Source organism: Pocillopora damicornis, chromosome 8 (assembly GCF_964200805.1).
Source record: "Pocillopora damicornis chromosome 8, jaPocDami1.2, whole genome shotgun sequence".
NCBI lineage: Eukaryota > Metazoa > Cnidaria > Anthozoa > Scleractinia > Pocilloporidae > Pocillopora > Pocillopora damicornis.
Window position 1 is genome coordinate 6,696,857 of NC_142677.1, and position 27,439 is coordinate 6,724,295.

The following is a 27,439-nucleotide window of genomic DNA, read 5'->3' on the forward strand; positions in this document are numbered from 1 at the left end:
AACGTGGTTGCCACGTGTATCTTTTCTTTCGCTTCCAAATTGTTTCTTGCTTTGAAAACGATGGGACCACATACTAAAAAGGTTTCACTTTGAACTACAAATTGGGTCTGTTCGTACTTACTGATCATGTATCACGAAAAAGAACTCACCATGAATTAAACTATTTTTATACGCTCATTAACAATTGGTTCATACGTCAGCGTGCATTCATCGAGATATGAAGCACGCGGGAAGTTTAGAGAGCACTCAAGAAGCTAGAGTTGCTCTCCAAACTTCCCGCGTGCTTCATATCTCGATGAACGCATAGCTGACGTATGAACCAGTTGTTTTATAACATTTTTAACCCGATGGAAAATTTTTTCTCGAGGGATATGTTTGCTGACGTCATGAGCGTGCACAATAGGAATATGAAGCATGCTCGCGCAATTGAATTTAATCAGACAAATTTACTAGCTATGTTATGATTGAAATTTCATCATATAAGGTATTTCGATTTACAGCTAAACGGAACCAAAATTAAAGGTTGTATCTGCCCCCAACCCCCTTTCCCACAGCATACAGCATACAGCATACACATATATAATCTGCACTTTCAACCTCCCTAATTTAGGTTTCTGTTCGACTGGGCTGTGATATCATCGAATTACTGGGCTGTAAAATCATAGAATCACAGTAATATCATGGAATCACCTGCGCAAATCACAATCTAGTTTAACCATTTGTCTGTAAACTTGCCAAAGGAAGTGTTATGAGTATATATAAGATAATTAAAATCAGGAGGGACCCCAATCAAGAGACATTAAGCAGAATACAAGTCATTAATACTACTTTTTACTTTAACCTCAGAACCTACATAACTTAAAACAAGGCCATGTCTATAGTCTTAATTATCCTCTGCCACTTCATCGTGTTACATTTTACAATAATATTCCTTCTTATTTATCACACGTTCTCTTCTTTGTTAAATATATTTAAACTAAGGAGGAAATAAATAAAAATATGTCAAATGAAATAATAAAATAAAAAATGATAGAAGGCTTTTTAAAGAACACTATGAGATTCACCAGGTTAGACAATAATGATTGTTTTATAGTATAGGTGTGATCTCCACTATATTAAACGTAATAATCTTTTCTTCTCTCATTTTACTTCGTAAAAGAAAATATATACACTTGAAACAAGTTGTACCAAATGGGCTTGCATCTTGGTCATGCTATTAAAAAAACAAACAAACAAACAAACAAAAATTAATAAAATAGTTGAAAACAAACAGACCCTTATCTCGAGACCTTTCATTTAAAACCAGTATTCAGATTTCAAAAGCTAGTTTTCTCTCAAACATGAAACTACTTGTTTTCAAAAAATGCTTTGTCCACTATATGGGCATGTGGCTTGAGAATATTTCTTTGTAATTGAATCAGTAAAAGCTTTACCAAATACAATAAACAGCAAGCTCCTTAACCTCATTCCCAAACACATCATGGGATCAATTGTAGATCAAAAGAACTACATAAAAATTCCTTGTTTTAAACAACAAAAATTATATTGACTTAACTTCACCATACCAAAAAGGGATAAACCCCATGAAATTAACACAGAAAAACAAAACAGAATCAAAACAAACAGTAACTTTTTCATGTTGTTTTTCAGTAGCATTGTGAAATTATAAAGTGGTTTCCATGGATCAGCAAAAGCTTGAAAATGAATTCTTAATTTTTACAAAAGCTCAAGGTCTCACTAGAGACCATCCATTTTCTATCAAACTAAAAACGGAATGTATATGAGCTTCCTCACACAACTTTAGTAATTCCCTTCCACTACCTAGGGTTCATATTCACTGTTTATTCTCGACCAATCATAAGTGATTGAGGTGAGGATTGAAATGAGGTGTCCCTCAGGGGACAGTTTTAGGCCCTATACTATTTTCTATTATGGTCAATGATATTAAGGCCATTCTACCAAATCAGAATTTACTTGTGAAATATGCTGATGATTTAACATTAAGTATTCCAGTAAAATCGCTGGCTAATAACGGCAATTTAGCAGCTGAGGAGGTCCGATCGATCGTCGCATGGACATCTGCTAATCGTATGCAACTAAACTTCAAGAAAACGTGGGAGATGCTTCTTAGAGGCAAATCCACTAAGGCCTTACCTGCTCCTCTGGTTTCTATAGAGCGTAAACCATGTCTGAAGTTGTTGGGTGTAACTTTTCAATCTGATCCGTGTAACTGGGATTTACATTTTGATAATATTATATCGAAAGCCAGTAGTCGTCTGTACATCTTACGTGTTTGTAAATTCTATGGACTGCCGCTGGATCATCTTCATCTTCTCTTTATCAGTCTTATTCTACCTATATTTACATATGCTGTAGAAGTATGGGGCTGCGCGTATTATCATAAGTATCTGAGTCGCATAGACAGGCTGTTCAAGAGAGCTTTTAAGCTTGGCTACTGTAAAGAGCTTTTTTCGATTGAAAATATTATTATTCTAAAAGATAAGAAGTTGTGGGCCAAGATCACCGACAGCGATTTTCCAACAGCTTTAGATGACCTTTTGCCACCAGAGCGAACAATGGATACGCTACGTAAGAGGCGCCATAATTATATTCTCCCGCTTGTCAGAACTGAACGTTTCAAAAGGACCTTTATTAATAGATGTTTGTTCTCTTATTAGTTATTCAGTTAGTAATTTAGTTAGTTTATTAGTTTTATACTTGCTGATTTCATATCATTGTAACTAAACACGTTTGTTGTTTAGAGTGCTTAATAAAGACTTATTATTATTATTATTATATAACAAACAAAATGAGATCTGCAAGCTGACAGTTCAGCTCTCTTTCGCATCATTGGTTTGTCCTTCTTAAGTTTATAACATATTCCAGAAATATTTGTGATGTTCATAGGTTTTCTGAGTTTTACAGTAACAGCTCTTCAAGCAATTGTTGAACATGGTTACTACCTGACCTGACATAACCTGTATATCAATGGCTAACTTTTTATTCCTAAGTAAATATCAGTTGCTTACCTCTTCACCAGTACATTTGTACCATGATCTGTGGGTTCTCTGCTGAAATCCTCATCCATGCTGCTCTTTTATACTGCTTGTAGCAATACCTAAGAGCTGTTGGTTGTGAGAGCTGTTGGTTGTGCAACAGGAAGCTCATAGAATTAAGAGAATTCTAGTAAGGAAAAAGAACTGTTATTATCTAAAACAAACCTCAAGAAGAATTATATCTGGTTCAATATTTAAAGACAAGCTGTTTCTTTCGTTGGTCAGCATTAATTGTTTCCTGGCATCGTCCTTCAGCTGTGCCCTGATACACGTTGCAACAATAATAGATCGTAGATTTTCAGCTAATTGATTAGTAAACATATACACACTTATAGTTTCCTTGCGGTCAGCACAGGATTTCCTAACGGGAACAAATGAATAAATATTTAGCAAGCTTTATAATACATCCACTTACTTCTCGTAGATAGCCTTTTCCTCGACAACCTCAGAGGTAATCTGATCTACCTCAGTGATGAAGGAACTGCTTGTGAGTAGTGTGAGGACGAATCTGTCTTACCTTTTCAAAGCGAGACTTTATAACAATCTAATTGTTTTCATTTGCGCATGAGCATGATATGAGCCAAAATATAATAATGGTAAAAATAGCCTTTCAATTTTCGCTTTTCAATGCAGCGGAAGGAACATCATTAATCAGTATCCTGCCACACCCAAGACTGTTTCCCAGAAGCACTCAAATGACAACTTTCCAGCTTTTAATATTAGCCCAAAATATCTTTTCTGGCCAGCGAGTCAATTTACATCTTTCGATAACGAACAGTTCCACTTCTAAAAAAATATCCTCAAGCATTAGAAACTATTCTAAGTGAGTTTTAATAAGGTTACCTGGCGTGTCTTGTGCTTGCTCAGTGGTACAGGAGCAGAAACGGAAATGTGCTAAAGGAAAAAGGAAACCGCGGGAAGGTTCTTAGCTGCGTTAAGAGATCACATTATCCTTAGCTGTTCCTGTTATGTTCACTGAGCGATGTTTGATCTAATTTGACAATGATAAAAAGTTTTAAAAAGTGCACTTAAGATACAATACTTAGTAAAAATGATTTAAACACATGTACACACAAACCGAAAATTCTCAGAATCATGACCCCAGAACAAAACCGCCTTATTTATACTGTCAACTTTCCGCAAACGGATACTATCGTAAGTGGAGCTTTCTATTCAAGGACACCAATTCCCATGACCTTTTGTCCTTCCAGTCAAATTCTGTATTTACACCGTTATTAAATGGCATCTATTTTTATTACCTCTTCCGGTTATCAATTCAAGATAGGCAAATCGGAAGACTCGAGTATTCCTCTTGCAAGAAGGTGTGTGGTGCAATATTGTGTTTGAATTACGATCATAACTTTCATGTGTTTGAACAGGAAAAGCTAATGATTCTACAAAGAACCTTAAACAAGAAGCCATTTTTGTAAAGATTCAAAGAAAGCTCTACCTGTTAAAGTGTAACTCAGAAAACAAGAATATCAAAAAAATAATAAAAGCGTTACGCGGGTGCACATAGTCCATCTGAACGACGGAGAGACTATTTAAGAAAATAATCTTTGACCAAGGCAGCGACGTCAGTCTGCTTATCAGGTACGAATGTGACGCTAGACCTCTAGTTATTTATTGCCCAATAACAAATAATCTTGAAGCTCATCGTTTATCGTTTCGTTCTTAATTTTTATCTGTAGCATTCTTCTCTCCCCCTTGAGTCAACGCTCGGAACACTTTATTTCTGAGTTTACCAGCTATTTTTTGTATTTAAATTTTATAGCTAGTTCAAGTCAAGGACGGGGCTGGACCAAACTGCTGAAAGGGAAGCAAATTTTAGTGGATTTGGATACCTCAAGATCATGATTTGGACCTAAAACCCAGATTTACATGTTAACGACTTCCGTCTTTGTTGACCTTTCTTTGATAAGAACGTGAGTAATGACCATGATAGTAGGAAAATGAGATTTATTTGTGACTGAGGTTTCAAAATAGAGATCTTTTTTTTTCATGGATTTAATACCTTATCCATTCTTGCCGGCAAAGTAATTTCATGCTTTCACCACCAAGAGCCTCAGTTCTGTCTTTTTTTTGGAGTATTTTGGCGTTAACATCGTTAAAAACCAAGACAAATTCCTGAAAGCTACTCCAAACACAAAACCGGTCTCTCCATGACTTACAATATGGAGAGAAGGTTCTAGAATGCGGTCAACTGCATTGACAGAAGGCCTTCCTCCCTTGGTTGAGCACGATTAAACACAAAAATATTCGGTCTAAAATAATACCTTTGCAATTGGAAGGATAGTTTTATTATAACGCGTCAATAACAATATATTCTTTAATTTCACTCAATCTAGTCTACCTTCCCCCATCTTATTTTACCTTAAATAAATATGTAACTTTATTTTTGCTCATGTATGAACTACCATCTGTGCTTGTTTTTTATACCATAAGTACATAACACAAAATTAATGAACGCAAGGAAAGTTTTCAAGGATGAAAACAGCCATTCGTTTAGTCCTTCATTTTGTCGACTATCATAGTTACCAAGTATTTCCTATTTCGTTTCGCAGGAAGCAAATCAACGCAAGCATGCGATTTGAGGTTAAAACTGTTCTACCACCGTAGGTTACACTGTCTGTTGAAGCAGAAAACAAAATAAACAAATAAAAAGAACTACTCAGCAATAACTTATCTATGTCGCTTGCTTAAACATCACTTAGCGTTTTCCCCTCAAGATTAGGTTGCGCGCAAAATCTTTAACGGAGAAGAGATTGTCTGATCATATTCATATTAAACCAGTGCCCAGATGTTTATTGCGATCGTAAAATCTTACATCTAGGGGTCGGCGCGCAGATGATCACATCGATCGTAAATGCTGTCGTTACATCCAAGGGTCTTAGATTCCTATCTTACATCCAGGGGTTTTTAACTGTACCTCTGAATAGTCGCTATGTAACAATGGCGAGTTACATAAGGGAGTGTTTTGTTAAAATTGTAAGGAGGTTCTATATAAGGGTCTGTTCCCAGCTACTGATATTGATCCCAGATTCTTTCACTGTGTGACCATTGCGTGACACGTTGACGCGAGCGGCTTTGTCTGTACTTTTATCGACAACGGTATTTCACCTAAAGAAAAATGATCAAACTTGTTAAATTCACGTTAATCTCTATTCTTTCCTAGGGGCACTCTAAAATTTTTTTGGTACTGAGAGGTGGTTGTCACTGGCGTAAAAAAAGCTTTTATCGGCCGACCAAGCTTATTATAAATAAAAGTGTACATTGTTAACCACGACAAACCCGGTTGTCCTTATTGTTAATCGCTTTTTACCGTTTAGAGTTTGAATTTTAGTTTTGAGGCAAATTATATGCAAACAAACAACACTGACTGCAGGAAAAGCCCTAAGTAGGTAAGGATAGAAGGCTTTTTCTGGGACTCATTTACAGCACAAAGGGAGATAGTACATTCAAATTGCATTTTATTTGTCATACCTGAAAAGTGTACCTTTCACCGTGAAATTTTGAGCTCAGGGTCAATTTATTCTATAGTCCGAGTCTTATTTCGTCAACTTATCATTGGTTTATTGATGCAAAACGGCATTGAAAATGTAACGCCGTGATTTTGATGATGCCCTATTTTGTAGATTTTGTAGAGCACAATGCAGTCAAAATAGTTTTTTTTCAGTCAAATCGCAAATTAGTAGTGCTCTAACCTTGGACAGTAAACACAAAGCTCTGCAGTTTACCTCCCATAAAGAGTTTTTTGGTGCTTTTTTCTGCTTTGTATAAGGATCATATTAGCCGAAAGTATAGTTTGCGATTTTTAAATAGTTTTACTTAAAAGGAATATGAGCAAACCGTGGGTTCAGATTGAAACACCACGACAACAACAAAAAGAAATGCTCAAAGCGGTAACAGGGAATGAAGTCTGCAAAGGAATATTCTGGCTATAAGGCTACTTATAAAAATCGCTTGATTTGATGGTTGAGGAATTGAATTTCTTCCTTCCTCCGGCCGTAGAGTCACACAGTTGTACGACGACATCAGCGCACTGCCATTTTCAATAAACTTAGGAAGTATGTCCCAATGCTAGGGAATGAAAATTAAATAGAGATCAGTGAAATAAATCGGAACTGCTCATGTAGGCAAAGAATGAGCGAAATCTGGCTGTAGTCAGGCGAATGATAATTACCTAGTAAATGTGGCAGGTGTTTCTATTATCAGTTTGGATTTCATGCATTGCGATCAATTGTGTTCAATATGAAATAACTTGCATTATTTTTGGATTGTTTGCATTCTTTAGGAAAGTGTGCTATCTGTGTAATGCTTTTTCTATACAGTGATTTGTCTCTTAATTAACTTCGGAGCAGGAGCGGTTAATATGGTATTTATTGCATACTTGGATGATACCTCTAACCGTATTAAAGTTGAGATTTTTAAGGCGTGTTACTTTGCTACCATCGATAAGAGACATTGAGTGTCCACACTTCTGCACTTTGTCACAGCCAAGAATAAAGTATCACAAAACAGTTCGCTCGAGGTCATGAGGAAAAAAATAATAACTTCTCACAGCTGTATTTGTCGAGTTTGTGTAAAGAGTCGGCTATCGAGATTCGCAAACAACATCGCTTCTAAACAAAGAACCGCACGCAAGCGGAAAGCCATGTTCTTGTCGCACACACAGACCGCAACATAAGCTATTTTTGTTTCCTGATTGGGTTTGAAGATTAATGACATGTATGAGCCACGTGACCTAAGCTATGATGAGCCCGTTGCGATGAAATATAACGCGTGTTACTTGTCCACTGTTGCAGATAGACCACCACTGTTCCTGAGTAACACGTCATTGAAAGCCAAGGCTGAAACATATAGGCGCGCTATAAAAGGAGAGGTGCCTTAGGTACCTCTGGATCATTTGTCAATCAACCGTCGTGGCATACAGAACTCCAAAACAGCTTGAGCTGCAGTCAATGCAAGGCACTGACCAGAGGCGCATTTCTCGGTAAATTTCTATGTTTTCATCAAAATGGAAGAATTTGTTGAGGTTTGTATTACCTTCCTCCGAACGAAACCGTCTTCGTTTTTGGCGGTAAATTTGAAATTCGAAATGATTCGCTTCGCCATCGCCCAAAATTGCCATGGCGTAATTTCATGTCTGTTTCAATACTGGATTTAGATAACTGTAAGAATAAAAAGAAAAGATGAAGAAATGTTCAAGGCATTTCTTCAACAATGCGAAGGGGAAGTGCTGTCAACCCAGCGGAAGAAAAATAGAAGCAGAGCGACTGTTGCAGGCGAAGTTCTGGAGCGCGCGAGTGAACCGTCGCCGACCACCGATTCACTTCAACATGTCCAGGCGTCGATGTCGCCAAACGAATCATCTGTACGGGCTTCCTCCACAAATGGTGCGATTTCTTTTTCTTTTTCTTTTTTTTTTAATCTTAGTATAATATGATTACAACAATACTGGATGATCCTTGACCTTTGGAACAATACATTAGAAAGGTAACTTGGGACTACAGTTAGACACTAACAATCACTGTGATAATGTATCACCAAGATTGCACCACCAAAAATACAAGGATGTCAAATAGATCAGCAAATACATAGATGGCTTAAGGATCAGTTGCAGGATAGCATAGCTAATAAAGGAATGGCATGGCCAAATTATAGACAGTCTAGTTTTCCTTAGTGAAACAGAACACCCTAAACATGAATAGTTTAGCCAAATGAGAAACGGTCTAGTAGCCCATGTTGAGTTGGAACATGAGATTGTGAAATGGACTAGCTCAATTACGAATAGCTTAGCACTCATTTGCAATACAGTACTCAAACGGTGTAGCGTTGCGTTAAACGGTTCAGGGTAACGTCGAGTAGTACAGCCTACGCACAAACGGTGTAGCGTTGCGTCAAATGGCTCAGCGTAATGTAGAATGGTACAGCGTACACACATATGGTGTAGCGCTGCGGGAAATGGCTCAGCGTAATGTCGAATGGTACAGCGTACATAAAAACAGTGTGACGTTGTGTGAAATGGCTCAGGGTAATGTCGAATGGTACAGCGTACATACAAACAGTGTAGCGTTGCGTGAAATGGCTTAGCGTAATGTCGAATGGTGCAGCGTACATACAAACAGTGTAGCGTTGCGTGAAATGGCTTAGCGTAATGTCGAATGGTGCAGCGTACATACAAACAGTGTAGCGTTGCGTGAAGTGGCTTAGCATAATGTCGAATGGTACAGCGTACACACAAATGGTGTAGCGTTGCGTGAAATGGCTCAGCGTAATGTAGAATGGTACAGCGTAGACACAAATAGCGTAGCGTTAGGTCGAATAGCTTTGCAAAACATCAGACGCTCTATCTGAACATTAAATTGCTTAGTATTACTTGAAATATTTCGATGTTGTGGCGAATCGTCGTGGCGTGACGTGAAGGCTATGCCACTCCTTTGTTAGCTATGCTATCCTGCAACTGATCCTTAAGCCATCTGTGTATTAGCTGATCTATACGACATCCTTGTATTTTTGGTGGTGACGGCCGCCAAGGCATCTCGCCGAAACCACCAAAAATACAAACCGCAAATGGAACAGCGATCTGCTGGGGGCATGACGTCATCGAATGTGAAGACTGACACGAAACCATTACATGGCGTAGCCGCTGTATGGAATAGTCTTCACTTCGCTTTGCCGTAAAGCAGAGCCAATACGGTAAGTTTCTCCTCTTTTTTTTCCCCGCCGATATTGCATTTATTCGTTTTTGTTCATGATAGTGTTAATTAAAATAGCGAGACTGGATCCTACCACGGTTTACCGGCCTCCCGGTTTACCACAGTTTGCACGTGTTGGTGAGCCTGAATTTTAATAGTATTAAGTAGTGTTATGATATGCATTACATGTCGATTGCTGAGCTCTCAATTCTCTTCTTTTCTGACTCGCGCTTACTTTTCAAAGGGAGTTTAACCTCAACGGCTCTTTGAACATTGCAGGAGTACGTGAGAAGTTGGATTTTGTGTGTGCCCTGGACGCCATGGTAAGGAAACTGATATCCTTCATCTGTTTTGACATTCTTCAATCAAACGTGTAGTGTGTGCCAAAGGAACCTTTTTTCCGAGTTGGTTTTGAGCACATACATACCCTCCATGATGAGGCAGGTCTGCCATAAAATTAGTAAGAAAACCTTCAGACATAAAAGAGGGTGGTATTTTTTACCATGAAAACATTTGATGGAATTGTAAAATTTAAAAAACGATCTCTGGCTAAAACTTTTAAAAATACGAGCTTTCGGCTGTTTGCGCTACAGCCTTCAACGGGTAAAATGATAAAAAGGTAAGAAATACTAGGTGTGAAGTACAAAGTAGGAAATTAAAAATGCTAATAACTAAGAATGTTTGTTAAAAATACTAGGTGTGAAGTACAAAGTAGGAAATTAAAAATGCTAATAACTAAGAATGTTTGTTAAAAAGAATGTTGTATTGTCCGGGCAAAGGACAGGAATTGTTGTCTGCATTGGGAGTTAACTTGAAATGCCACGCTTCTAGTGTTTTTCTTGTTCTAAAACTGCCTTTGTCAATAATAGATGCATTATCAAAGAGATGGAAGAGAGGCGAACGACTTGCGTGATTCGGACGCCTCGACCATCTTGAAAAATGTGCCAACAAGTTCCTCCGGGGACAACACTGTTGAGCGTCGGGTTTTTTTGGTCTGGATGTTTTTAATGAAAATCGATGGATAACCATTAGACTCAAGTGCTGAATAAACTCGATTTAGTTCTCGTCCTTTTCCTTCGGAGGAGTTGGGTAGCTTTAGGGCTCTGGTCATCGTAGCCGCTGTATGGAATAGTCTTCACTTCGCTTTGCCGTAAAGCAGAGCCAATACGGTAAGTTTCTCCTCTTTTTTTTCCCCGCCGATATTGCATTTATTCGTTTTTGTTCATGATAGTGTTAATTAAAATAGCGAGACTGGATTCTACCACGGTTTACCGGCCTCCCGGTTTACCACAGTTTGCACGTGTTGGTGGGCCTGAATATGTTTATAGTATTAAGAAGTGTTATGACGTGCATTAAATGTCAATTGTCGAACTCCCTTTTCTTTCTGTGACTCACGCTTACTTTTCAATGAGAGTCCAAATTCAACGGCTCTTTGAACACTGGAGGAGTACGTGAGAAGTTGAATATTGTGTGTGCCCTGGACGCCATGGTAAGTAAACTGATATCCTTGATCTGTTTTGACATTTTTCGATCAAAGTGATATCGGAATGCTTTAACTGGTGTGCCGGACGATAACAGTAAGCTCATAGAAGACTGTTTATATTTATTATTTTAAAGAGGTGTACATTATATTGCTTTGTTTATTAATTTTTTTCCTGGGTGCAGTGATAGTAAAAGTAAGTTCCATTTTTATTTTGTCGATCAAACGTAGATTACATGTCTGGACCGGAAACAGTTAAGGGGTTTTTTTCGCGTTCCAAAAATAGTGTTTGTCAGGGTAATATTTTTTCTGAGTTGGTTTTGCGCGCATATATACTTATCTTCCCAGTGCTCTTTCCCATTCCGTAGTCATCACGTATTAAGGAAGGCTAGTGCGGACATCGTAATGCACGTAGTTGTACGTAATTCTACAACTCTAGGTCGAGTTTTACCGTTCGATCTGTTACAGTCGCAACTTGCTGAATAAAAACTATTGCATAATTCAGACAATTGACAGGACATCTTGCTGTTTCGTCGTTTGTTTCGGTAGACATATTTATTTATATTTTTATTTATTTTTACATTTCTGTACCTCAACTATTAATTTTTGTGATTATTATTATTATTATTTTTATTTTTATTATTATTGCTACAGACTGAGTTCAATACACACTAGATATATTGACTAGAGTTGCGTGACTTGTAACGTTTCTCTTCTTGCCTTTAGGGCTAAGCAAAGAAAACTTCCAGATGATGAAAAAGCAAAGAAGAAAAAAAAATTAGTGCTTGCTTTATAAGTGGCTCGTCACCATCTTATGAATTTTTTTTCTTCACAGGTATCTTTGTTTGTTGTCCTTCAGTACTGTTAAGAGTCATGGACTTTCGTCAGCATTTATCAGATTCCCTAAATGAAATAACTGAATATATACAAGAAGGCGGAAATCGTGGAGGTGATTCAGAGAATACTGTTTTAAGACTGGAGGTTCTTTACGAGGCAGCGTTGATCAATGGGGACATTCCTTTAGATGCGGTTGACTTAATCAATCAAGCTCGTACACACCTGAACGTAAACTTGCATCAACAAGAGCCTTGTCGTGGGTATGAAGCACCAGCAGTGAGTGAGGCAGGTCGCCGAGGAAGACCTAAGTTTGCGATTTCCGAGAGGCAGCTGCTATTTTTCAGAGGTAAGGAGGAAAAAGTGCTTTTACCATTTTGAGGTTGAAAATTTGAAATGAAAATAAGGTAGACACATTTGAAATTATCCATATATGCCCCATATGAAGTGGGTGCTTTTTTTTTCGAGTTGATAGGTTTCGCCAAACCACGTTTTTTGGTTATTCATAACATCTTTAGTGAGTTCACCTTTTGAAGGTTTCATTCAATTTTCAGTGTAAACTATCTACTCTCAAAGGACTGTGTTTTCTTTTATGAACACAAGTTATCTCTTTGTTAGAGAACAACTTCACGTATAAAGACATGGCTCTAATGCTTGGGGTTAGCAAGCGAACTATTGAAAACCGTATGGCCGAGTACGAGTTGACGAACAAGTCCCGCTACAGTGACATAGAGGACGATTTTCTGGATTCTTTAATCCAGCGTATCATGACAAATTTCCCTAGATCGGGTAAGTAAGTCTTCATAAAAATTTTGAGGCTGTGGCCGGTCATGTTAAGTCAAAAAATAAAGATTTTTTTGCCCATAGCTTGGTAAAAATAGTTTGAGAACCAGTACATAATGACGCAACAATTTATTCCTCTGGAACTAGACATGATAAACATCTGAATTGGGAAAATTTCTCGTTTGCCTTTATTTCTTTCAGATTGCATAAATTAATTAAACCTTTTCGGCCGATACGCGTTATTGCTTGAACACCTCAAGAAACGTAGACATTATCACACTTGGCAAGCGCAAACATGCTTATTTTAGTATAGACGTACACTCGAGACCGTTTCTGAAAATCCCGTATGCTGTTCTCTTCCAGTATATTGATTCAAAACGTAATCAACTTACAGGCAAGAACTTTTAAGCCCGCCTTAGTGTTTACACAAAATTTTGCATATCAGAAACACACTTTGTATCCTCTAAACAGAGAATTCAAGAAAGCACGACAAGTGGCATTAACTTCACTACTGTGTCACAGGGTGCTTGAAATTAAAACCCTTATTTTTGTTGACAGGTTGCAAAACAATCGAGGGTTACCTTGTTTCGCAAGGTGTACATGTGCAGAGGTGGAGACTAAGGAGTGCCATAAAGAGAGTCGATCCCATTGGCAGGAGGCTAAGGTCTATGAATGCCATACGTAGACGAGTGTATAACGTACGTTCCCCACTGGCCCTCTGGCATATGGACGGGAATCACAAACTGATACGGTAGCTGTCACTTATCTCACTATTTTGATTACATAATTGTTGCTGTAATTCAGGTCTCAATAACTTTGCACCATTTGTTTTAGGAGTAACCTCCCCCCCCCCCCCCTTCATATACTTTCGGTTTACCATTCTATTCCTTCTCTTCTTAGATGGCGATTCGTGGTTCACGGCTGCATTGACGGTTACAGTCGCTCCGTCGTTTATCTTAAGTGCGATACGAATAACACGTCTGTCACAGTCTTGCGTCTCTTTGAGGGTGCGGTGTCTGAATGGGGATTGCCATCACGAGTCAGGGGCGACATGGGAGTTGAAAACAGAGACGTGGCACACTACATGTTGAACCATACAGCAAGAGGGCCCGGAAGAGGGAGTTACATCACCGGACGAAGCGTGCACAACTCGCGTATAGAAAGACTCTGGCGCGATGTGTACCAGTTAGTCCTATCCTCATTTTACGACCTTTTCCTTTCTCTCGAAGCATGCGGTCAGCTCGATCCGGACAACGAAGGGCATCTATTTTGCCTTCACTTCACTTATCTCCCAATAATCAACGAGGCTCTTTCAAAATTTGTGCTATCCTGGAATAACCACAAAATACGTACTGCAAGAAACAAAAGTCCTTTACAACTGTTCATACTAGGGATGCAGGAAATTGCGGAAGAAAGTGGTAATGTGGCATCAGAATACTTTCAAAACCTTAGTCAGGTAAACGCAATAATGCATATGACAGACACAGTTCCCCAAGCATTAAAGCCACACGGGTGAACAATCTCAAGTGGCCTCTACTAAATATTGAGTTTTAATTAACCACCCCTTCAATTTAAATATAGATCACGATCGAAACGATGCCAAGATTCCTTGCTTGCAAAGTTAATTGAAGGCAGTTATAACCAATGTTTTGCGGTATTTGAATCTCCTTTCAACTATATTTCAGAGGGACTTGGAGGGATACGGTGTGGATCCTACGGCTTACTTTCAAGACGGCACAGATGATGCACTACAGAATGAGGTTGTCGTCCCACCGACACGGTGTCCGTTAGATGTTGAGTCGTTTACGATTTTTGAGGCAAGCATGTCAGAAGTCCAAGGCGAAGATCCATGGGACATTACACCATATCTGCATGCACTGGAAACGATGAATCGTCTGAAAACCTAGGTTTTAACATTTTCTTTAATGCACCAGTGTACGCCACTTACGTTAAAGTATCTCCCCCCCCCCCCCCCCATCCTATCATCTTACTTTTCTATTTCGTTGGACAATGTGTTGTTTTTTGTTTATTTCGACTACACCGGGAAAATGAGTACACTTGGCATCACTCATAATGTATCCTATCGTAATGTGCGATGTCAGCTTGCGATAACCCCAACCTAAGCTGAGTGGAACTGGTGCTGAAATAGTGAGAGGTTGTAACGTCTGACTATGAATAGACAGCACACAGATAAAGTAAATGATAACATTTTATTTCCAAAATGTATCGATTGGGACGTTTAAACAGTATAGTAAGTGAAAACGTAACGACTTTAAAAAATTGCGCAATAAACGTCCTTCGCTTTACTTTTGTTTGGATGAGTATTTGGTAACATTAACACATAAACTTTGTTCTTTTCAATGTATTTTCATTTCGTTCATCTCAGGCCCATTTCCACGCTATTAAAATCTTCATCATAATCAGAATCCAATAAAGGGCAAACACAAACATATACACAATATTGCTTGTATGAGTTGCACCAAATGACCCTTTGGTGTACAGCCTAAACTAGCGCTCTTTTTTTAACTAGACTTTTAAAGCTTGTGTAATGAATACGAATTTTCGCCTCAACAATGCTGCTGTAAACTAAATTCAACTTATAAATTAAAAAACACCTTGTCAAAGAGAATCAATCAGAAATCAGTAGTTTCACTCAGAGACTTAAGATTAAGACTTAAAATTAAGTATTAGCAGAAGGCTCCATATTCTACCCAGAAATAGTCAAAAAAACGTCACCAGCAAAACACAAACCCGACACGTTTCCATATGGGCTCGCATCCCGCGCAATGGGATAGACTCCCTACAAAGCAGACACTCCTCCGCATGTTCATCATCATCCTCTATGTCGCCCAAAGTTATATCTACTTGTATGGGCCGAATATAAACTCGGCCCATGCCCAAACACCTAAGTTCGTCGGTATTGCAGGACCCATACTTTACCACTTGTAACCTAGTGCGCGAGTTGTCTGCGCACAACAGCATTTCGAATCCGCCACAACTTTGTAATGGACGGAAGGCCCTGGAAATATAAACAAAAGAAGTCGGTTTACAAACGGCTGGAGCTAAAAGACTAGGAAAAAAAGGAACTTGAGATCTTAAGCAAGCTAGTGGATTGAGAGTTATGTAACTCACTTGTACAAAACCTCCTTGACCTGCTCCTTTGATGCATTCGTGGGGATCTGCAACTTTTTCTCTCCAAGGCCATTTTCTTTTAATAAAAGCTTCTCGCGGTTGGTTGGAACGGTGAGCTGGTCACGCCCAGCGAGACAAACAAAAGTTCTGGTAATGGTTTTTTCTGTTGAAAATTGTAGTGTTTTTTTAATAAGTTGTAAACATTGCTTTTAATTAATATCCTGTTTTCATCCTCTAACAGATCAAAAAAGTCATCCTAATGGAGTTGAGCAGTCATTTTTCCCTCAGAGAGAAGGTCAATACTGCATACAGATTAACTTATGCATGATTTTAAAGATATTTGCAATGTTTGGGGTTACACTTAGTGGAAGGACTAGTGACAGACAAGTGCGCACCGAATTAAATATGCATTTTCTCTCAACAGTACTCCAATTAACCTATGAAACTACAGCCGCCGTAGGAAGATGTGAATGTTTACGCGAATTAGCTCGTGAGGAAGTTGATATTCCAATAACTTGGAGATGACAACAAATACTGTGAACGATAGAATGCACAAAGTCAGCCCCACTAAATGACAAAAAGGGGTGAGGAACATTTATCAATACTGCTTCATTTCTAAGACTTTTTAAAACCTCCTCAAAATGTTTTTAAACATAGGATGCTGTTGCTTTGTTCTTTTTCCGGCTGCAAGGAAAGTTCAAGTTAACAAGCTCAGAATACCTGGCTTGTAGGCCCTGGGACTAGTGTTCCAGAAGTCCTGATAACTTACGTAAAGCTATTTATTTTCTCATGCAGTCAATCTTTGGTGTTTATTAAAGCTTGAAAGTATAATACTTACTTGATTAAGAAGATGGGCTAGTTTATACGGGACTAAAATCTACAGCGCCACTTGAAAGAAAATGGACTCAAATAGTCGCTCTCGGAACCGATCTGTCTTCCGGGTTTTGAGAAACGCATCCGTGCCTACTACTTATTTTGAGAGAGCTAAGCTATAAATCGCAAGATTGTGCGTAAATTTCCGTGAAAATGACATTTATTGTTAGTTTCTTGGCCTCGTTGCTGTACTTTTACAAGAGATTCAATTTATCTTTCCAGACCGTGGCCAACACATCTCTTTCGGTATTGGGTCAATTACAAACTATCCAGGTCTTGCAAAAGGCCCTTCGTATGTAGAGGAAAATCTGTGATCATCAGTTACCTCTATTTTCTGGGACTCTCTGTGCTCTATGGGAGGAACTGGTTACGCTTTTTTGTGGTTATTCCAGGATAGCACAAATTTTGAAAGAGCCTCGTTGATTATTGGGAGATAAGTGAAGTGAAGGCAAAATAGATGCCCTTCGTTGTCCGGATCGAGCTGACCGCATGCTTCGAGAGAAAGGAAAAGGTCGTAAAATGAGGATAGGACTAACTGGTACACATCGCGCCAGAGTCTTTCTATACGCGAGTTGTGCACGCTTCGTCCGGTGATGTAACTCCCTCTTCCGGGCCCTCTTGCTGTATGGTTCAACATGTAGTGTGCCACGTCTCTGTTTTCAACTCCCATGTCGCCCCTGACTCGTGATGGCAATCCCCATTCAGACACCGCACCCTCAAAGAGACGCAAGACTGTGACAGACGTGTTATTCGTATCGCACTTAAGATAAACGACGGAGCGACTGTAACCGTCAATGCAGCCGTGAACCACGAATCGCCATCTAAGAAGAGAAGGAATAGAATGGTAAACCGAAAGTATATGAAGGGGGGGGGGGGGAGGTTACTCCTAAAACAAATGGTGCAAAGTTATTGAGACCTGAATTACAGCAACAATTATGTAATCAAAATAGTGAGATAAGTGACAGCTACCGTATCAGTTTGTGATTCCCGTCCATATGCCAGAGGGCCAGTGGGGAACGTACGTTATACACTCGTCTACGTATGGCATTCATAGACCTTAGCCTCCTGCCAATGGGATCGACTCTCTTTATGGCACTCCTTAGTCTCCACCTCTGCACATGTACACCTTGCGAAACAAGGTAACCCTCGATTGTTTTGCAACCTGTCAACAAAAATAAGGGTTTTAATTTCAAGCACCCTGTGACACAGTAGTGAAGTTAATGCCACTTGTCGTGCTTTCTTGAATTCTCTGTTTAGAGGATACAAAGTGTGTTTCTGATATGCAAAATTTTGTGTAAACACTAAGGCGGGCTTAAAAGTTCTTGCCTGTAAGTTGATTACGTTTTGAATCAATATACTGGAAGAGAACAGCATACGGGATTTTCAGAAACGGTCTCGAGTGTACGTCTATACTAAAATAAGCATGTTTGCGCTTGCCAAGTGTGATAATGTCTACGTTTCTTGAGGTGTTCAAGCAATAACGCGTATCGGCCGAAAAGGTTTAATTAATTTATGCAATCTGAAAGAAATAAAGGCAAACGAGAAATTTTCCCAATTCAGATGTTTATCATGTCTAGTTCCAGAGGAATAAATTGTTGCGTCATTATGTACTGGTTCTCAAACTATTTTTACCAAGCTATGGGCAAAAAAATCTTTATTTTTTGACTTAACATGACCGGCCACAGCCTCAAAATTTTTATGAAGACTTACTTACCCGATCTAGGGAAATTTGTCATGATACGCTGGATTAAAGAATCCAGAAAATCGTCCTCTATGTCACTGTAGCGGGACTTGTTCGTCAACTCGTACTCGGCCATACGGTTTTCAATAGTTCGCTTGCTAACCCCAAGCATTAGAGCCATGTCTTTATACGTGAAGTTGTTCTCTAACAAAGAGATAACTTGTGTTCATAAAAGAAAACACAGTCCTTTGAGAGTAGATAGTTTACACTGAAAATTGAATGAAACCTTCAAAAGGTGAACTCACTAAAGATGTTATGAATAACCAAAAAACGTGGTTTGGCGAAACCTATCAACTCGAAAAAAAAAGCACCCACTTCATATGGGGCATATATGGATAATTTCAAATGTGTCTACCTTATTTTCATTTCAAATTTTCAACCTCAAAATGGTAAAAGCACTTTTTCCTCCTTACCTCTGAAAAATAGCAGCTGCCTCTCGGAAATCGCAAACTTAGGTCTTCCTCGGCGACCTGCCTCACTCACTGCTGGTGCTTCATACCCACGACAAGGCTCTTGTTGATGCAAGTTTACGTTCAGGTGTGTACGAGCTTGATTGATTAAGTCAACCGCATCTAAAGGAATGTCCCCATTGATCAACGCTGCCTCGTAAAGAACCTCCAGTCTTAAAACAGTATTCTCTGAATCACCTCCACGATTTCCGCCTTCTTGTATATATTCAGTTATTTCATTTAGGGAATCTGATAAATGCTGACGAAAGTCCATGACTCTTAACAGTACTGAAGGACAACAAACAAAGATACCTGTGAAGAAAAAAAATTCATAAGATGGTGACGAGCCACTTATAAAGCAAGCACTAATTTTTTTTTCTTCTTTGCTTTTTCATCATCTGGAAGTTTTCTTTGCTTAGCCCTAAAGGCAAGAAGAGAAACGTTACAAGTCACGCAACTCTAGTCAATATATCTAGTGTGTATTGAACTCAGTCTGTAGCAATAATAATAAAAATAAAAATAATAATAATAATAATCACAAAAATTAATAGTTGAGGTACAGAAATGTAAAAATAAATAAAAATATAAATAAATATGTCTACCGAAACAAACGACGAAACAGCAAGATGTCCTGTCAATTGTCTGAATTATGCAATAGTTTTTATTCAGCAAGTTGCGACTGTAACAGATCGAACGGTAAAACTCGACCTAGAGTTGTAGAATTACGTACAACTACGTGCATTACGATGTCCGCACTAGCCTTCCTTAATACGTGATGACTACGGAATGGGAAAGAGCACTGGGAAGATAAGTATATATGCGCGCAAAACCAACTCAGAAAAAATATTACCCTGACAAACACTATTTTTGGAACGCGAAAAAAACCCCTTAACTGTTTCCGGTCCAGACATGTAATCTACGTTTGATCGACAAAATAAAAATGGAACTTACTTTTACTATCACTGCACCCAGGAAAAAAATTAATAAACAAAGCAATATAATGTACACCTCTTTAAAATAATAAATATAAACAGTCTTCTATGAGCTTACTGTTATCGTCCGGCACACCAGTTAAAGCATTCCGATATCACTTTGATCGAAAAATGTCAAAACAGATCAAGGATATCAGTTTACTTACCATGGCGTCCAGGGCACACACAATATTCAACTTCTCACGTACTCCTCCAGTGTTCAAAGAGCCGTTGAATTTGGACTCTCATTGAAAAGTAAGCGTGAGTCACAGAAAGAAAAGGGAGTTCGACAATTGACATTTAATGCACGTCATAACACTTCTTAATACTATAAACATATTCAGGCCCACCAACACGTGCAAACTGTGGTAAACCGGGAGGCCGGTAAACCGTGGTAGAATCCAGTCTCGCTATTTTAATTAACACTATCATGAACAAAAACGAATAAATGCAATATCGGCGGGGAAAAAAAAGAGGAGAAACTTACCGTATTGGCTCTGCTTTACGGCAAAGCGAAGTGAAGACTATTCCATACAGCGGCTACGATGACCAGAGCCCTAAAGCTACCCAACTCCTCCGAAGGAAAAGGACGAGAACTAAATCGAGTTTATTCAGCACTTGAGTCTAATGGTTATCCATCGATTTTCATTAAAAACATCCAGACCAAAAAAACCCGACGCTCAACAGTGTTGTCCCCGGAGGAACTTGTTGGCACATTTTTCAAGATGGTCGAGGCGTCCGAATCACGCAAGTCGTTCGCCTCTCTTCCATCTCTTTGATAATGCATCTATTATTGACAAAGGCAGTTTTAGAACAAGAAAAACACTAGAAGCGTGGCATTTCAAGTTAACTCCCAATGCAGACAACAATTCCTGTCCTTTGCCCGGACAATACAACATTCTTTTTAACAAACATTCTTAGTTATTAGCATTTTTAATTTCCTACTTTGTACTTCACACCTAGTATTTTTAACAAACATTCTTAGTTATTAGCATTTTTAATTTCCTACTTTGTACTTCACACCTAGTATTTCTTACCTTTTTATCATTTTACCCGTTGAAGGCTGTAGCGCAAACAGCCGAAAGCTCGTATTTTTAAAAGTTTTAGCCAGAGATCGTTTTTTAAATTTTACAATTCCATCAAATGTTTTCATGGTAAAAAATACCACCCTCTTTTATGTCTGAAGGTTTTCTTACTAATTTTATGGCAGACCTGCCTCATCATGGAGGGTATGTATGTGCTCAAAACCAACTCGGAAAAAAGGTTCCTTTGGCACACACTACACGTTTGATTGAAGAATGTCAAAACAGATGAAGGATATCAGTTTCCTTACCATGGCGTCCAGGGCACACACAAAATCCAACTTCTCACGTACTCCTGCAATGTTCAAAGAGCCGTTGAGGTTAAACTCCCTTTGAAAAGTAAGCGCGAGTCAGAAAAGAAGAGAATTGAGAGCTCAGCAATCGACATGTAATGCATATCATAACACTACTTAATACTATTAAAATTCAGGCTCACCAACACGTGCAAACTGTGGTAAACCGGGAGGCCGGTAAACCGTGGTAGGATCCAGTCTCGCTATTTTAATTAACACTATCATGAACAAAAACGAATAAATGCAATATCGGCGGGGAAAAAAAAGAGGAGAAACTTACCGTATTGGCTCTGCTTTACGGCAAAGCGAAGTGAAGACTATTCCATACAGCGGCTACGCCATGTAATGGTTTCGTGTCAGTCTTCACATTCGATGACGTCATGCCCCCAGCAGATCGCTGTTCCATTTGCGGTTTGTATTTTTGGTGGTTTCGGCGAGATGCCTTGGCGGCCGTCACCACCAAAAATACAAGGATGTCGTATAGATCAGCTAATACACAGATGGCTTAAGGATCAGTTGCAGGATAGCATAGCTAACAAAGGAGTGGCATAGCCTTCACGTCACGCCACGACGATTCGCCACAACATCGAAATATTTCAAGTAATACTAAGCAATTTAATGTTCAGATAGAGCGTCTGATGTTTTGCAAAGCTATTCGACCTAACGCTACGCTATTTGTGTCTACGCTGTACCATTCTACATTACGCTGAGCCATTTCACGCAACGCTACACCATTTGTGTGTACGCTGTACCATTCGACATTATGCTAAGCCACTTCACGCAACGCTACACTGTTTGTATGTACGCTGCACCATTCGACATTACGCTAAGCCATTTCACGCAACGCTACACTGTTTGTATGTACGCTGCACCATTCGACATTACGCTAAGCCATTTCACGCAACGCTACACTGTTTGTATGTACGCTGTACCATTCGACATTACCCTGAGCCATTTCACACAACGTCACACTGTTTTTATGTACGCTGTACCATTCGACATTACGCTGAGCCATTTCCCGCAGCGCTACACCATATGTGTGTACGCTGTACCATTCTACATTACGCTGAGCCATTTGACGCAACGCTACACCGTTTGTGCGTAGGCTGTACTACTCGACGTTACCCTGAACCGTTTAACGCAACGCTACACCGTTTGAGTACTGTATTGCAAATGAGTGCTAAGCTATTCGTAATTGAGCTAGTCCATTTCACAATCTCATGTTCCAACTCAACATGGGCTACTAGACCGTTTCTCATTTGGCTAAACTATTCATGTTTAGGGTGTTCTGTTTCACTAAGGAAAACTAGACTGTCTATAATTTGGCCATGCCATTCCTTTATTAGCTATGCTATCCTGCAACTGATCCTTAAGCCATCTATGTATTTGCTGATCTATTTGACATCCTTGTATTTTTGGTGGTGACGGCCGCCCATACTATAATTTCTCAGAAGTAACTAATTGCAGAGTTTTTACAAACTAGGAAATACTAGTTAGAATATACTTGCAAACCACAGATTTTTTCGTATGATGCGACAGTTCATGTCTTAGACTGCTTCCTTTTGATGCCTTCATTTTCCGAAATGCAGCCTTGCGTGACACCTACAGAACGTTTTGTCCTGCCTAAGAATGTTTTGAAAAGAGTTATTTCTTTAGAACTACAGGTTGTATTTATTGCAATATTTTATACTACACCTTGGGCAAACTTGTCAATGAAACATGAAAAATGTACATAAAAATTGTCCAAAATAAAATGCAGGCGGGAAGACCAGTTGTACGATCATATCACACTTCATGACTGTTCAGTTACGCTTTCGCTCTAATAGTTGTTTTACTTTGTCTCCACAATAGCTGATGCAAGAGGGGACGAGTTCGAAATGTGTATTTACTGTCGGCAAACGCCATGTGTAACGACCGACAGTCGCGAATACCTCGGCTATCGCGAAGCACATATTCAAAATCACGCGCGACGAAGAAAAGATTACAAGACGTACTGGAGAGCATTGAACAAATGTGGGCTCTGGAAAGACCCTATTTATCAGGCTAGAAAAGTCGAACTGGGGGACCACGTTAATGCTGTGCGGGAAAGGATGCCCAATTGTGTTATAAAAGATGTGAGGTCAAGGTTTCCTAACCCTCCTGGTATTCCCTATATGTTATAAAAGATGTGAGGTCAAGGTTTCCTAACCCTCCTGGTATTCCCCATATGTTATAAAAGATGTGAGGTCAAGGTTTCCTAACCCTCCTGGTATTCCCTATATGGGGCATAAAAGGGAATAATAAAATTCTCATTCAAATGCCCACGTCAAAGAGAGCCCAAGTACCAAATTGTTTATGGTCCATTTTATAATGTCCACACAGCAAATTATAGTGACTTTCCTATAAGTTAGGAAAAGATATACAGTGCAGAGAAAAGTAACAGATAATGAGTCTGCTTGGAAAATACCTAGTGTCAAACCTCATACTCATGTTTTCATCACTTAGTACCAGCAGTTGGTAGAATTGGTCCTCCCTAATGACCTCACATATTTTACAGGACATTTGGGCTCCTAGTTGTAATTATCACAGAAACTGTGGTGCAATGGAAAACAGATGAGACATCATTTGTTTAAATTAAAAAAGGTAGACCAGATAGTTTCTCTGAAATGAAATGTCTTTGAAGTAAGCACCCTGGTCTCTGCCAAGCGATTTGGATGCCTGGCATGTTGGTACATCTGTAGAGACGATGCTTCTTGATTCACATTTTCATTCTGTAAGACAAATGAGTCAATAAACATGAGAAAGCAGTGAATCCAAAAAGTGCCAAAGTTATTTAAATAAGTTTCTTACCCAATCAAGAATGGCTAACTCCATGCGCATGTTGTATGAGTCATTCCCATAATGAATCCGCTTTGCAGCATAAATGAGCATCACTGAATGGAGAGACTCAATCCAATATGTTTCCCTGCACTAAAGAAGGCAACAAATTATGGGTGATTTTTCTTTAACTGGAAAATGAATTATTTTGTTCAACTCATTTATGGCCCTTACCTCAACATCATTAATTTGGAAGAAGAGATAAACTTCTTCATGCAAAGAAACATAAACATACAGCATGTGTCAATTATTTACCTGCATGTAGTCTGATGCATGCCTATAAATTGAAGTGCTCATAATGGCTTTCCTGTAGGCAGCTACTACTTCAGTGTACCCGTCACTTGAAAACATGGCAAACGTATGCACCATTTATGGCCGTGCTGAAATGACAGTGTACTAAAAACGTGGACCGCCTATCAATCGAACAGTGCGCACAACTGAGTTGGAAAATGGAGTATAAGAAAAACAGTTTCTTAGCGAAGTATTCGTGGAAGTCCAGCTGACTCACTCCAGTATGTAATCTTATTCTTTAAACGGTTTTGAGAGTAATTTGGACGCATTTGCCAAAGTAAACTTGGATTATGTTTTAAATAATAAGCTATCAACTTCTGTTTTTGCGTTTCCAATTCTTGACATGCCGCACTAGAAAACCAAAAACAAGAATAACTTTACCATTTCCGTTCGGTTAATGAATAATTTTTCAGATGACCAAAAAGGCTTTATAATTACGAAATTGTGTCTAACCCAAATTAAACCAAGATCACATACTTAGGAAGGGCGCACACTGGACAATTACGAAAAAGGAACTACCTTCATCCCTCTAGGTAGAACAAAAGATGTACAATTCATCAAAAGACGCAAATATAATTCTCATTTCCGTTCTGTATTATTTTCATTTAATTCCTCATCTTCCAAGTATTTTAAAAATGGTCGCAAATTGCAAGTAGGGAGCCGCACTACCAATTAAACAACGACTAAGTGTAGTTTAACGCAGTTCACAGTACCTTCAGAACTTCCGTAAACCAACTGACATAAAGTTCACCAAACTAAATACAGCGACACCAAATGACGCCAAATCAAACCAAATTCAACAAAACTACAACAAACTACATCAAACTACACAAACAGCAAAAAACAACACCAAGCTACACCAACTGCACCAAATTACACAAAACCACACCAACTACACCGGGCTACATCGAATTACAACCAACCTCAACAAACTACTCTAACTACACTCAACTAAACCAAATTACACAAAACCAGTGTCTTCGGATTTATTAATCAAAATATGTTGATTCAAACAATAAAATGCTCTCTCTTCACAGAAAAAACTTCTTCTCCGAGGAAAAGTAAGCTTTTAAAATATGCCGATCACACCTTTTAAGATATTTTTGTAAGGAAGAGTTTTCTGTTTTTTTTTTTTTCAATCACGGGTCATCCTGAAATTATCGTGAGGTGTTTATCGTCTTCTGTAGTGTCACGGCAAGAACTTGGGTTTTTTTTTGGCTCAAAATAATTTATTCCAAACGCATCCTTGTTTCTTTAGCATAGGCTGCGCCCAGTAATCTCTAGTGCGAATGTCAAACTATAGGGATACTCTGTTGTAAGGCCAAGGATACACACAGGTAATTTAGTGTTAACAACTGGGTTGAAGACGTAAATTAGCCACATTAAAGAGTAAAAAAGCTGACGTTTCGCTCTGACGAAGGGCTAACGCTCGAAACGTCACCTTTTTTACTCTTTACGGTGGCTAATTTACGTTTTCAACCTAGTTGTTAACACTAAATTACCTGCTATACTCTCCCACCGACGCAGCACCACAGTTTCTTTCGAAACTTACCCCTTTATTCAAGGATACACACACATGCGTGTTTGTTTAATTTCCAAGTCAGCTCGACACAAGTCAGTACCTAAACTGCAAAAATCAAAACTATCGATAACCTCACCTATTTCAATGGGTTGGGTGGGATAGCTTTTAATGAACAGTGTAAAATCGACAAATGTGCTATTCTTCACAGGTGCATAAATGGCTTTCTTCCGACTTATCTCAATGAACGCTTAATAATTAGTAATGATCGACACAACAGAAGAACACGGTGTGCTATCTATCTCAAATTTAAGCGTGAGTGAGTCCGAAAGCAGCCGATCCTTTGCCGCATTAGCAGCAAGAATTTGGAATAACGTGCCCCTTAAGTGCATTCTATGAAGTGTTTGAAAATTAACATGTGGAAAAAGGTTTTTTTTAGGCGCAGAAACATTTGGATTTGTATGTATATTTTTTCTGTATTGTCAGCTTTTATAGCTCCCTAACTCAATCGATTTGTAATGGGTAATTTTGATAATGTTCGATCGGAGGGCTACAAGTTTATTAGCCTTTTGACTGTTAAACGCCACCCTCTTGAAATAAAGTCTTTATTATCATTATTATTATTGCTAGAGAATATCAACAGTTGGTATTCTCTTGTCTTCTCATTAATTTCAAGAACTTTGCGAATTTTGATTCCTAGTAACAATAAATAAGAAATCTACACATCACAAGTAATTTAAAAAGTGTTAAGAAAGCTATATGCGCAACATATTACGCACATGTATTTAGCATATTTATGATTAATAAGTCATGATAGGTTCGTAGGAAAATGCCTTCTAAAGCTGACAAAACAACGTTAATACAAAAAGAGACAGTGCAAAAACTTCATTGTATGATCCCTTCGACGAATTTAAAATTCTGTTCGAGGTTCAACCCGTGTTCAGTAAGCTTGAAAACGTTTTCAAAGAATTGGAAATTAAGTATTGAATTGTTACAAAACAACAAACGTTAACATTACTGGTGGGCCCCCTTTAAACTGTGGTAGCGTGATTTTTGGCATAATTTGGGGAAAAGTAGCACTGCAAGTATAATCAGCATATTTTTAGTTTTTTCGAAGGCAAAATTACCAGAGTCATGACTTATTTGGTCTATAAAAGTTACTTGTTTTCAACTTCGGTCCATGGTACAGTCGTCACGCACGCTACGTGGAAGAAACCGCGTGCACTTTAAATTTGAAGACGGTACTTCAAAGCTTCTCACAGGTACTTAATTATCAACAAGATCATTCATGAAATGTCACTCAAATGAGTTTCCGGAAACATTAAATACAAAGCCTACTTTGCAAGCTTTATCCTGTGTGTTTTGCAAAAAAGAGCTAAGG

At 38.7% G+C, this 27,439-nt stretch overlaps 4 protein-coding genes and 2 long non-coding RNA genes across 19 annotated transcripts; 2 read left to right on the forward strand and 4 right to left on the reverse strand.

Moving 5' to 3' along the window:
- Positions 1-815: 815 nt before the first annotated feature.
- Positions 816-3,240, reverse strand: LOC149041169 (uncharacterized). Its single transcript, XR_016189152.1, has 2 exons — positions 3,030-3,240; positions 816-1,213 (listed from the first exon to the last, which is right to left on the reverse strand). It is a non-coding gene; the product is annotated as an uncharacterized LOC149041169 (long non-coding RNA).
- Positions 3,241-7,901: 4,661 nt separating this feature from the next.
- Positions 7,902-24,191, forward strand: LOC149041170 (uncharacterized). Of its 4 annotated transcripts, none has more exons than XM_089214532.1 (4): positions 7,902-8,091; positions 8,224-8,452; positions 23,244-23,564; positions 23,618-24,191. In XM_089214532.1, the coding sequence occupies exons 1-3, from the start codon at positions 8,074-8,076 to the stop codon at positions 23,552-23,554; spliced, it is 558 nt and encodes a 185-aa protein (XP_089070658.1). In that variant the 5' UTR covers positions 7,902-8,073; the 3' UTR covers positions 23,555-23,564; positions 23,618-24,191. The 4 variants fall into 4 exon arrangements, with proteins under 4 accessions (XP_089070658.1, XP_089070655.1, XP_089070656.1 ...); XM_089214529.1 differs by having other exon boundaries at positions 23,244-23,511; XM_089214530.1 differs by having other exon boundaries at positions 7,908-8,091; positions 23,244-24,191.
- Positions 8,618-15,480, forward strand: LOC149041171 (uncharacterized). 11 transcript variants are annotated; one of them, XM_089214518.1, is made up of 8 exons: positions 8,618-9,755; positions 10,034-10,077; positions 10,837-11,779; positions 12,070-12,417; positions 12,687-12,857; positions 13,410-13,602; positions 13,752-14,307; positions 14,537-15,480. In XM_089214518.1, exons 4-8 carry the CDS (start codon positions 12,108-12,110, stop codon positions 14,756-14,758), a joined length of 1,452 nt encoding a protein of 483 aa, XP_089070644.1. In that variant the 5' UTR covers positions 8,618-9,755; positions 10,034-10,077; positions 10,837-11,779; positions 12,070-12,107; the 3' UTR covers positions 14,759-15,480. The 11 variants fall into 11 exon arrangements, with proteins under 11 accessions (XP_089070644.1, XP_089070649.1, XP_089070651.1 ...); XM_089214523.1 differs by having other exon boundaries at positions 10,837-11,243; XM_089214525.1 differs by having other exon boundaries at positions 10,837-11,243; positions 12,094-12,417.
- Positions 15,544-17,223, reverse strand: LOC149041172 (uncharacterized). Its single transcript, XR_016189153.1, has 3 exons — positions 17,182-17,223; positions 15,984-16,146; positions 15,544-15,870 (listed from the first exon to the last, which is right to left on the reverse strand). It is a non-coding gene; the product is annotated as an uncharacterized LOC149041172 (long non-coding RNA).
- LOC149041173 (uncharacterized) lies at positions 17,224-22,827 on the reverse strand. Its single transcript, XM_089214608.1, has 7 exons — positions 21,673-22,827; positions 21,351-21,394; positions 20,185-20,591; positions 19,011-19,358; positions 18,571-18,741; positions 17,826-18,018; positions 17,224-17,677 (listed from the first exon to the last, which is right to left on the reverse strand). The coding sequence occupies exons 4-7, from the start codon at positions 19,318-19,320 to the stop codon at positions 17,224-17,226; spliced, it is 1,128 nt and encodes a 375-aa protein (XP_089070734.1). The 5' UTR covers positions 19,321-19,358; positions 20,185-20,591; positions 21,351-21,394; positions 21,673-22,827.
- LOC149041174 (uncharacterized) lies at positions 23,721-24,617 on the reverse strand. Its single transcript, XM_089214698.1, has 3 exons — positions 24,504-24,617; positions 24,222-24,341; positions 23,721-24,142 (listed from the first exon to the last, which is right to left on the reverse strand). Exons 1-3 carry the CDS (start codon positions 24,615-24,617, stop codon positions 23,993-23,995), a joined length of 384 nt encoding a protein of 127 aa, XP_089070824.1. The 3' UTR covers positions 23,721-23,992.
- Between the last annotated feature and the right edge of the window lie 2,822 nt (positions 24,618-27,439).